Source organism: Hyperoodon ampullatus, assembly GCF_949752795.1.
Source record: "Hyperoodon ampullatus genome assembly, chromosome: 6".
NCBI classification, from domain to species: Eukaryota; Metazoa; Chordata; class Mammalia; order Artiodactyla; family Ziphiidae; genus Hyperoodon; species Hyperoodon ampullatus.
In genome coordinates this window covers 24,345,671-24,358,383 of record NC_136919.1, presented here as the reverse complement: position 1 = coordinate 24,358,383, position 12,713 = coordinate 24,345,671, and the positions used below count along the sequence as shown (strand labels likewise).

The following is a 12,713-nucleotide window of genomic DNA, read 5'->3' as shown; positions in this document are numbered from 1 at the left end:
TGTGCTGTAAAGTTCTTGAAGCCAAACTCCTTTGAGTCTATGAAGGCTCACCTTCTAACTCTGCAGCATAGGCTGCTGAGGTAAACTTACTGTTTCTTAAGGAATCAGAATTTTCTTTGGGATTCTGTAACAGAATTGGTATTGTCCAATTAAATCAAAAAGTTTCAAAGCAGTTGTATGGGTCTCATTCAGACACAGTTTTGTTTCCACTGGGTAGTAGTTCTTTGTGTTGAAGCTTTAAATTACATTCTAAATTTCATTTTATATGGTCACCACACAATACCAACCTCAGACAGTATGGTAAAATCACGTTTACCTGGAGACCTGCCTTCCAGCACTCCAACTATTAGCAGTGGCTTGGAACTCAAAAACAAACCCATTAAAAAACTCAATTTCAGGGCTTCCCTGGTGGCGCAGTGGTTGAGAGTCCGCCTGCCGATGCAGGAGACGCTGGTTCGTGCCCCGGTCTGGGAGGATCCCGTGTGCCGCGGAGCGGCTGGGCCTGTGGGCCATGGCTGTTGAGCCTGAGCGTCCGGAGTCTGTGCTCCGCAACGGGAGAGGCCACAACAGTGAGAGGCCCACATACCGCAAAAAAAAAAAAAAAACAAACAAAACACTCAATTCAGCAGGCAGTAAAGACCTCTGGGTACCTAGCAACAACTACAACATCAAAGAGTCACTGACCAGAAGCTTGCACCCTATGATTAGCGAGTTCACAGAAAGAAAGACTGGTTGATGACCTTCTACAGAGCTCAGTCTTTTTGTGTTAATGCTGAGAAGTGCTGGGAAAGTTAGACAACTGAGAAAGAGATGAGGAAATGGTCCCCAATGGCCTGACTGGGCCACAGTGAAGACAAACTGATAGGTTCAGATCTGAAGCCTCTAAGGGTAGTGGGTGGGGCTTATACTGCACGCAGGATAATACACTGAGATGAGCTAACACCCAACTCAGCATTCCAGACCACCTACAACTGCCACCCTCTCTGCAGCGGTTCATGCTACGCCCAAGATTATTCAGAAAGGGTTATAATTTTTAGTCGCTTCTGTTTAAGAAAGTATAGGTGTTTGTGGCATATTCCACAGAGGTTTAATCAAAGGTAAAGGTAAAAAGTTCCTTGTAGATGGTACCCTGTCTGTTCACAAACCACCTATCCAGAGAAACTCTTTCTCCACCATCTTGGGTAAGTAGTTTTACAGACATTATGTATTTCAAGGCTAATACTCTTTCACTCCCATCCCTTTCCTAGTAAGGACTTCGCACTGATGCTGACTACAACCATTTATGTTTGGATAAACTTCAAGCCATTTTCCTTTAGTGTGGCCCAAGGTTAGGCCCTTGTTCACAGGTCCCCTTCAGGAAGACATTATCCTGGTTAACTGTGTGCAGACCTTTTGGGCATGATCTTGGCTGGCAGCTGTGGCTTTCACTGTGCATTCTAAGCTAAGCTGGTACTAGATATGCTTCTCATTACCTTTGCGGGGAGCAGGATCTGCTCCTCTAGGATGGCAGAAATTCACTTCATCTAAGAGTTTTAGTTCCTTTATCCACTGTTCTTATTTTTCAATTTAAACTTTTGTTCTGCCCTCTTAGCATTTCCTCTGTTTTCATTGAGATAGGCTCCTCTGTAGAGCTTGCTGGGTATGCCTCTGGTTTACCAGTGGGTTTTAACTTGCTTGCATTTAAGCTGGGCTGTTCCTGGAAAAATAACAGCTGTTTTTTCCTATATACCTGTTATGTTTCTTTTTTCTTTTTCTTTTTTTTTTTTTGGCCACACTGTGCGGCATGTGGGATCTTAGGTCCCCAACCAGGAATCAAACCCACGCCCCTGGCATTGGAAGCACAGAGTCTTAACCACCGGACCACCAGAGAAGTCCCCTATATACCTGTTATGTTTCTATACTGTACTGGCAGCTGTTTATAGTTTGTGTAACTTAATTCTAACAACCCTAAGAGATGGGAAGAAACAGTCACATTTTAGAGCATACTGAAGCCCAGATTTATATGCTGAAAGTAACACCACTAAGAAATGGCCAGGGCAAAAACCTAACTGCAAAGCCCAAACTCTTTCTATTGTACTATTGGGCCTTATGGGTAATTTTCTGTTTCAAGTTCCAGAACAGCAATGTCACATTACTCCCCTACTGCCCTATTCTGATTTCACCACAGTGCTCTTTTATCTTTCTCCTATTCAGATTGTCACTGAAATTGAATTTAAAAACTGTTCCAATGTGTTCATTGCATATTTCTTTTTGTTGATGAAAAGTTAGAAAGGAAATTGGATTCCAATTAGATATTATGGCTGTACTTTCAAGTCCTAGCTTTACTTCTCACTGCTGCTTCTGCTGGCATGGCTGCATAGACTGTATCAACACCACTAAGCCTGAGGATATATCACTGCTGTTTCACTTATGTTCACTTCCTTAGAAATTCTATTTGTTTTTAACCCAGAAATATCCAGGCTTTAAAAAAAGAGGCAATTCATTTTGCATGGGCTGACAGGTGTTTTATCTTATATAATTAATTACCACAAATTTAAGACAAATTCCTGAACATACAAAAATACAAAAATATGTAAGTGGCAGAACTGCTGTTGCCTCTTTTGATATTACAGAAATTGCTATATATATATATATTATATATATATTTTTTTGGCAGTACGTGGGCCTCTCACTGCTGTGGCCTCTCCCATTGCGGAGCACAGGCTCGGACGCGCAGGCTCAGCGGCCATGGCTCACGGGCCTAGCCGCTCCGCTGCATGTGGGATCTTCCCGGACCGGGGCACGAACCCGTGTCCCCTGCATCGGCAGGCGGACTCTCAACCACTGCGCCACCAGGGAAGCCCCAGAAATTGCTATATTGACGCAATCCAGAACTTTAGGAATTTTTAAAAGTCTGAGGTATTAGAGGACTAAACGACTTAAAGCTCAGTGATTTCTAACGGACAGAAAAATGACATATAAAATACAGCCTAACAGTAAAACCTTTTTATAAAAGCATGAATAATTAGTGGCATTAGGTATTTTTTCTCATTTACAACATTTTATGTTCTCATTCACTAAATGTTATGTTCTGTAATTAAGGCCTGAGGTGCTTCCAGCTGAACTCAGAACGTTTCCCACTATCCTGAAGTTGCCTCCCAATGCCCCTATGCTAGGTCTTTTGAGGCTACTGGCAGAAAGCCTTCTCAGCTGAGTGCATCTATTCCTGTCTGGCTCTAAACGAGCCACCCAGCTCTCCACACAGCTTCAGGTAAGGCACTAAAGACAGATATTCTGTCTCAGGTAGGAATGGAGACGTTTCTCCACCCATGTTTCAGAGTGGAGGATTTCAACAAAATCTCTGATGTTCAACAGTAATTGTCACAAGATTTGAAATTTTACTAGAAATTGAAGTCGGCCAGAGGCTCTGGATCCTGCGTGACCTCATGGCAGGGACCCGCTAAGTTTCCATCAAATTATGACTCTTTAATAAAGTGAATTGGCCCATTTGCCTCTTGAGTTTCTTTTTGAGCCACTCTCTTCTTATTGAATTTCTTACAATTTCCTGAAAAAGCCATGTTTTTCTGTCTCAGGCTTTGGCACAAGCTGTTTCTTTTGTCTGAGGTGCCTTTTCCCCAGCATTCCCACCTTTGTCTAACTTACTTCAACTCATCTCTCAGGTTTTAGTGTAACAGACACCTCCTCTGGGAAGCTTTTCTTGACTCATCAGACTACGTCCCATCCTCCTGTTTACATGTTTCCTTAGCACCCTGCATTTCTCCTTCATAACTATTGCAGGCTTGCCCTTATCTGCTCAATGTTTATTTTCCCTGTTGGACAGTAAGTTCCATAAGGGCAAGGTCCCGGTCTGTCTTGTTTACTGTTATTCTTAGCACCTAGGTCAGTGGGTGGCTCACAGAAGCACTTTATAAATACTAGCCAAATACAACAATTAAGGAGAACATTATTAATAAGGCCACCACTTTAGAACAGCCAAGAGATGTTGCTATCCTTCTCCTAGGACTCAACGGCAATTCTTAGATGCCAGTATCCTTTGTCAAGGATACTGGTCAAGCCTGCCATCTTGGGCTCTTTGCCTTTTGAAGACAGCTTCTGCACAAGTTCCATTTCCCTCGAAAGTTGCCTAGGAACACTATGGAACTGGGTCACCATTGTTAATATGATTTTATATTCTCTTTAGCTTTCAAAACTCTCAGCCCACATTTTGTTGTCAGAGAGATCCAAAAGGTTAAGAACAACAGATTCAAAGCATCCTTCTGCCTGCATCAAAATACCATCTAACAACCTTGTAAAGTGACTTATAGCATATAGCTGATTAAACCTTCATGAAGGTAAAATTTCAGACCTTTTATTTGGTCCCTTGAGCTGATGCTACCCATCCTATATTCAAATGGAAATGCTGCAAGTGATTATCTCTGGGAGGTAGGACGATGGGTGATTTTTATTTCTTTTATAACTTTATTTTTCAATATTTTTATATGGGACATTTTACATGACGGGGGAGAAAGCACTTTTTTTAAAAAATAAATATGTACACTGCACTCAGATTTCTTCTTCAGTTACACAACAAGCCACATGGAGATACACATTACTAAGTCTTTCTTACCCTAAAATTTCTGCACTGTGTTCTAACCTGTCTGACCCTGCTTGCAGTAGAATCAGCCCTGGGCATGCTATCAGTGTTCCTGCTTTTCAACAAGATGAAAAGCAAGAAGTCAGAAGAAAGGGAAAATAACCATGGTGTAACTGTTTAAAACTGCCTAAAAATAAACACGGTGTAACAGTTTGAAACTGCTTACCAGTAGGCTGTTAAAAAAAAAAATCAGAGCTATTAAAAAAACAGTTTTGAAAAATATCAACAGATGTCATTAAAACTGGCAGTTTTTGTCATCCTAGACACAATGCTTCACTAAGTAAATTCTCATACCTGACAATTGATAGTGATTGCACCTAAACAGTCCTACTCAAAATTGAGAGAACCAGCATGGAGATAAGAAAGATATATTACATTTCTGCTTCACATTCCACCCTCACTGCCTGGACAGAAAATAATCATGCAACATAGATGCATTTGAGCAACTAAAAAATTAAAAATCAGTCGTTTTAGCACCTGAAATTTAGTAGGAAACCACCCATTTTAGATAAAGTTTTAACATCAAAGAGATAGGTACTCTCTCTCCTGCAGTCCTAGCAAGATAAATCTTGAGGCTTTGCAGATATGCAGAGTAGCGAGGATGAAAATTTCCCCCCAAAAGTCATAAATTAAGCTACACAAATACTAGTAATTATCATGCAGTGTAAAACAAAGTGACCAGAAATATAACACATTAAGAAGAATCTGTGAAGTTAATTTAAAATTCTTTTACTCTAAAGATAATTTCTCTATCGAAGCTTAATAGTGAGTTTTATGTGTATATTCACAAAAAAAGGGCTTAAAGTTCATTGAAGACATAAGTTCATGAATGTCTATGGATTTAAAAAATAAAAGAACCATATGCATTCCAAAAAGGAGCTCCAGGCCCTGAACCTTCAAATCAAGCAGCGTGGTGAAACCTCAAAAGTCCCGTTCAAGATTATGGAAACCTAAGGGGGTCCTCAAATGCTGCTAAACCTTCATCCAGTGAGAATATTCTTTTCAGAAAGGAGTAAAAATGGAATGAATTGAAAAGCAACCTTAGGAATTCCCACTACAAGAATAAACCCCATATTCAACATAAATCAGGGATAACATTCTTATGATCATTCTTGACTTTATAGGTAGGGAAACAGCCATAATTCCAGAGTTTGACATTTCTTCTTGTTTTCCCACTTCACACTGTATGTATATTCATCAGCACATCACATTGCCCTAAGGTGGTCTTAGCCCCTAAAGCAGTGCATGGTACCTCCAGGTGCAGAGTGAATGATGTAAGAACAAATAAGACAGATGGATGGATGGATGGATGACTCTTGGCTGGAAAGCCCATGGGACTGGAGTGGGTGTCAGTGCCCTGGAGGAAGACGTGGTTATAAAAATACATGCTGTCTTTAGGCCAGGTGCTTATAAGAGAGAGTGGCCCACACCTGCCCAACAGGGCTGGGGGCCAAAATATATATTAAGTTAAAGAAATGAAAGCCCTCTATCAAGCAATAATTGTCATGCATATTCAATTCTATAAGCTTAGAAGCACCAAGTAACCGCTAATTTAAAAGTTATTTTGTTGAATATATTCTATGTAAATAAAAACATTAAGAAACATCTAAAAATTAGTTATTTTGTTTTAAGAATCTAGTTGTCTCTATCTCTGGATGAACTAAAAGATTTCTAATAAACTACTCTGATCCATCGTTTTATTATACTAGATTCTCAAGTAGGAACAGGCATGGAAATAGATGTCAGCTCACTTTTCAATATTTTTCTCCAAAGAAATTTGTGAAGTTTAAATCTGAACACTGTATTAATTTTTTTAGATGTATTCTATAAATAATTAGCCAAAATAACTAAAATTTGTTCAGCTGAATGTCTTTAAAAATGCTCAGGAACAAGAATATAAAATTTGAGGCTAACAAAAAACATTCTATTACCAGTTAAGTTCAAGTTATTAAAATGACAAAGCCAACAGTATCTATTGGTAACAGTTCAATACAAAATGGTATATATATTATCACATATTAAATGCATTTAAAAATAACTTAAAATCTATAAAAACAGCAATTACAACACACACAGACCTTAGCCGTGACATATTCCTCCTATAAATAAGAACCAGTATGTGTTAATCTTAGTCATAAAGATTAATGAAGCAATATTATGTAAAGAGCTTCGTGCTCCCCAAATAAAAGGTGATATTACTAACAGCTCAAAATCTGAAAGTGGGGCAGGGAGGAGGCATCAGGAGGGAGGAATAAGAAGAAACGTACCGTGCAAATATGAGGCCAGTGTTCAAATTGTTGTAAAATTCCTTGATTAAGTTCTTCTTTATATAATTCTTTGTAAAAATGTGGAAGCTTAGATATCCAAATGCCATTGTTATGCTTGTTTAGTATTTCCTTTATGCGGTTTTGAACCTCATCCATTTTATAAGTGTAAGAGGCAGGAGGCGTGACATTTGGTTTTTCAACAGCCTGATTTAAATTATCTTTAAATTAAAAAATATGATAGAATTAACCAGAATGCTTAACATTTTAGATTATCCCCGTTACCTAGTATTTGTGTCTTCAGGCTTTGTTATACTTCAGGCTTGTGGGGGTTAAGGGACTTTCAAAGAGAGCAGGATTAGGAGAGCAGGACCATGACAATTTCATTCTAAGTTTTAACCCTGAAATAACCAGGAAGGTCAACAGCCACTCAGAGAGGGAACCTAGACCCTTTATTTTCCAAGGATACGTCATAGTTTAATTTAAACTCATAAAGAATAATGAAATTTATTATTTAACCAATCATTTTCTAATTGCAAATAAGAAAGGCTAAATTTTAGACAGTAATGGTATATATGTAATGATAAATTTAAAGCTATATTTTACAAAGCATCGGGATAATGCCTTAACAGTAAGATCAAAGAACATTTTATAAAAAATAAATAATTGTCCAGGATTTTTTTTTTTTTTTTTTTTTTGCGGTACGCGGGCCTCTCACTGTCGTGGCCTCTCCTGTTGCGGAGCACAGGCTCCAGACGTGCAGGCTCAGCAGCCATGGCTCACGGGCCTAGCCACTCCGCGGCATGTGGGATCTTCCCGGACCGGGGCACGAACCCGTGTCCCCTGCATCAGCAGGCGGACTCTCAACCACTGCGCCACCAGGGAAGCCCAATTGTCCAGGTTTTAAGGTATGATCAATTTTTCCCTTTATTAATGAGAAAAAATAATTTAGCAATAAATGAAAGTTCAAAAATTGATCCACCTGTAATAATCATCCTAGCCTCAGTTTATAAACATAAATAAAAGGTTTGGTGCTCATAAATAACTATTAATGATTTGTTTTTATTTCTCCAATCCAAATAATTCATTTTTCATAAGTGAATATTTATAAAGTTTTGGCTAGCTCTCTTACATTTATTTTTATTTGAAACTTAGAATGCCTGAGTTAATATCCTAAGGCAATAAAGAAACTTAAGTGTCCCGAATAGCTGATATTTCTGGTATTTTAAGAACTATGAAATTCATGCCAAACCTTTTCTAAATTTTACTGGGATACAGATCAGAGTATTTTGAAAATTACCATCTATAAGCAAAATATGTTCATATTTTAATCACATAGTATTTCTGCTGGGATTCAACAATTTTTATTTAATTTTATTTTTTAAACTGGCTGGTGGAGACACATAGGCTGGTTCGGGGATGCTGGCCTTTGAGGATGCCAGGAAGCCAAAGGGAGAGCTGTTCCTTGAGTATGGCTGGATGCTGACTCTGCTTTTACCCACCATAGGGCACGAGACCTGCCCTTGCTGAGACTTAGTTTGGCTCAGCCAACAGAAGGGTCCAGGATGTCCACATACATTTCCTATTAAAGGCACAGTTAATTTATAAAGTTCTTCCCAAATAATGATATATAAAAGAACCAGGAAGAAAGAAAAGATAAGTTTCTTGGAACTGGCCAGTCCCTCCCTTAAAGAGAGAGTGTCAGCAGCTGACATATAGTTGTAGGCTTTGCAAATGCACCTGCTCTGTGGGGCCACTGGAGTCAGCTAAGCTTCTGTACCTTTTGTTAAACAAATCAAGGAAGTAATTTAGGCTGTCAGCAGGTAGGAGAGGTTATGTATAAGTGTGTGTAAATCAGCTGCTGGGTGAATCATAATCTTCCTGAGACAAGTCCTCTTGGTTCTGCAGAAAAAGCTTATTCTAATGTAAAGGATTTACAGCCTCTAAAGGGTATATGACTTTACTGAGTAGTCATTTTTCAGAAAATGCATATGTAAAAGTAATTGATATAAACAAAAATCAAATTGTTCAATTAATTTCCATGAGAAATACTGGAGATACATTCCTTTGGGAAAAAATGATTTCAACTCAGTAAGAATCACACTTAAAGCAGCAAATCATTTAAAACCACATTTAAATTTCATGCAGCATAATTTCTGAAAATACTGTATCCCTTGGGTGGGTCTAAGAGCAGGGAATTTACACTTTGGTTGGAGGAGACAAGATGAGTGTGTGCACTTCTAATCTTCAGATTCTTCAACTTTATTATGTTTTCTATTAATTTCTTAACAGTCCTTTTGGATTTTATATATTTATATTCATATTTAGATGCTTAGTGGTCAATGCACATAGTTTAGGGGCCCAGATTTTACATGGTAGAGTATCTGAAACTATTTTATGAGTTGAAGTCCCCTATTTATGTGCTTTAAATCTTACTCTCTAATGTGTAAGAGAGTGACAAGGGACACAAATATCTCTGTAGGTAACATGTGGAAGTGAAACAGAATAGGTCTGGTGTGAGGAAGGCCTCAAGTCAGAATAATAATGATATCCTTGGAGGTATTACTTTCTCTTTAGATCACTTCAATTCATAACTTAAAGAAATCAAAAAAGAGGGGAGGAGAGATGTACTCCAAGTGGGAGAAGGTGAGAACAAATGTCAAAAGCCACCATTAGATATTTTTTGGGGGGCTCTGAGGCTCCAGAAACCATAATGTATCATGAAAATAATGTTTAGAAAACATACCACTCATTTCCTTAATATAGGTTCTTGAGAGGTGCATCTGAAAAGGTGGCGAAAGGGATGCCTTTGGGCTAAACCTAAGGTATAAAAAAAAGGTAAATTAAAATTCAAATAGCAAGTCAATACCAAGTTTCAAACACTATACTTTTCATTTAAAGTCTCTGTGGCATTGAGCAGCAAAATAAGTCATTAAAATATTTCAAAAGGGGCAAAAATTATAATGATACCTGGTATCAACTTTCATGTTTCATATTCATCAGAGGAAAGTGTTATTAAAGGCTAAATTTAAACTAGGAATTTAAAAGAACTTAGAAGTCACATTTCCAATTAATCACCTCTAAGAAACTAGCAATACAAAATAAAGAAAACTATGCAAAGAATAAACAGTTGAACATAAAGAATATTTTGGACTATGACTAAAAAATGAAGGACTTGCATCACCAGGTATTGAAATGTGTTATAAAGGTACAACATTTAAAATAGTTGGACAAATAAGTAAAATAGTAGAGAGCTTAGAAACACTCAATTTACATTACATCTTAGCACATGATAAAAGTGGCATTTCAAACCAGAGAGGGGATTCCTCAATTAACTACTTAGGAAAGAAATGTAGATTTCCCACCTCATACACTCACCAAAAAAATTTTTATGTGAATTGTGCTGGATATATGTAGAAAAAATTTCTAAATATGCAGACAAAGAAATACCCCCCACCACCACCCACAAAGAGAAATAATTTGTATTCATATCTGTCTCCCTCACTAGACCCCAAGTGTCTTAATTACTTGTGTTTCTTGTGCCTAGGGCAGTGCTTGGTACATGCAAGGGAGAGTGAATGCTGTAAGAATGAATAGGATGATTGAATGAATCAAAGAGTACATCTTGCCCAGCGGTGGGACTAGTGGTGATAGTGACAGTACACCTATTTCGCAATTTTTCAATAGTATGGAATACTCTAAAAATTAGATCAATTCTTTGAAATGAAGCATATCTCCTCAAAATATTTTAATTCTAAAAGAAATTATTAGATTGTAGGCTACCAGCAAAAGCTTACTTAGTATATGATGCTCTGCAATTATAAGAGCATCACATTTGTGTATTAATGCATCTGGGTAATGACAGAAGATATCAAAAACATATCCAGCTCCTACTTCTGCAGAACTGGCAGGGAGACAGCAATCCTTTCCCTTGCACCAGAGCCCTAAAAATATAAACTGGAATCTTCCCCTGCTTTGAGTCAGCTGTGAGGGCTCTAGCAGAAAGCAGAGGGTTATAAGCGAACAGTGAAAGTACAGCAAGGATACAGCAGAGACTGCTATCATGCAAACATTGGTAGGTCTAATGCACAGGAAAGAAAACTGTCAACACAGCAAAAGAAAGATGTTCAAGGAAAACCGCAGGGACATGTGAAAACAAAGTTAATAAGATAATAGAGGTCCAACCAGTTTTATAACAGTAAGTATAAAAGACATTATTTTGTTTCTTAAAAGACAAATACTTAGACTGCCCCCCCCACAAAAAAACTCCCAACTCAAACATATGCCATTTATTAGAGACACATTATTATCCCACAAATATTTATTTAAGGACCTACTATTACATGCCAGGCATTGTGTCAGAGGGTAACGATCAATGATTAAACAAGAGGAAGGTACCATTATTCTCATGGACTACACGTATAGTTGAGAAAAGTGACTGTAGCAAGCAGCTAGTAGGTGGCCCCCAGTGATTCTCCCCTCTGGTACCCACAACCTTGTGTAATCCCCTCCCTTTGAGTAACTCGCTTCTAATCAACAGGATACTTCAAGGTTGAGAGGATTATACATAATTAGATTACAAAAGATTCTAATTTCCACTTTGCTAGCATAATCTGTCTCTTGCTGGTTTCGATGAGGTAAAGAGCCATGTTAGGAAGGGCTATATGGCAAGCAATTGAAGGTGGTCTTTGGCCAATAGCCAGACGGAACTAAGGGACAATTCAAAAGGGATGGATTGTACTAACAACACACGAGTGAGCCTGGAAGGGGATTCCTGCTCAGCTGACCCAGCCATGGCCGATACCTTGATTGCAACCTCATGAGAAACTTTGAAGCAGAGGATCTAGTTGAGTGGTTCTGAGATTCCTAACCCACAGAAGCTACAGGATAATAAGTATGTGCTGTAAACTGCTAAATTCGTGATAACCTGTTACACAACAGATAATTGATGAACTGACAGAATCTGTAAGAACAAAGTCTACTAAGTGTTATAACAGGGGCAGTAGGTGTTAACAAAAGCAGATGACAAAAGCAACCAACTAAATTAGGAGGCAGAGAGAGGAGCAAGTAAAAAGTAAAGGTTATTAACACTTATTATAAAGTTATAATAATCTGAGTAGTTTGGCACTGCTAAAGAATAGACAGGTAACCAGTGATTCCAAATGGAAAGCCCAGAAACTGAGTCATATATTTATAACAATTTAGTATTGATAGAGATAGTGTTTCAAACCAGCAGGGAAAGAAAGGATTATGTCATAATTGATATTAGGACATCTGGCTAACAGGATTCCTACTCTTATGCTATACAACAAAATTAATTCTGGATGAATTAAAGGTTTAAATGCAAAAAATGAAACCATAAAAATTCTAAAAGAAAACATACTACATAATATGGGGGTAGAAATGCTTTTCTAAGCATAACACCTGTAGGCAGAAGCCATAAAGGTAGAGATTAATAGATGTAAATAGAAAATTTTAAAGTTTTTGTATACCAAAAATACCATAATTAAACAAACTTGCCAACATTGGTAAAATTGCCAACATATTACAGGACAAAAGGCTCAACATCCTTAATTTATAAATCACTTTTACCAATTAGAAAGAAAAACCAACAAAAGACAAAAACCTGTAATTTACAAAAGATCTATAAATGGGCTAATAAACATGAAAAAATGTAACTTCCTTAAGAATCAAAATCAAAGAAATAGAAATTAAAACATATGTACATTTTTTTCACCTTTTAGAGTAGCAAATAAAACACTGATGCCCAATGTTGGCAAGTGCACAAGCAAACTATCACTCCCATATGCTTCTAG

General features: G+C 37.8%; 1 protein-coding gene across 1 annotated transcript in view; it reads right to left on the bottom strand.

Annotated features, from left to right (window-relative positions):
- TDRD7 (tudor domain containing 7) overlaps window positions 1-12,713 on the bottom strand; it is an 89,323-nt gene that overhangs the window by 39,882 nt on the left and 36,728 nt on the right. The window contains exons 5-6 of the mRNA XM_079705912.1: window positions 9,644-9,717; window positions 6,901-7,118 (exon numbers count right to left, since the gene is read on the bottom strand). Coding sequence (XP_079562038.1) covers window positions 6,901-7,118; window positions 9,644-9,717 — 292 coding nt within the window. The remainder of the gene's footprint in view (window positions 1-6,900; window positions 7,119-9,643; window positions 9,718-12,713) is intronic.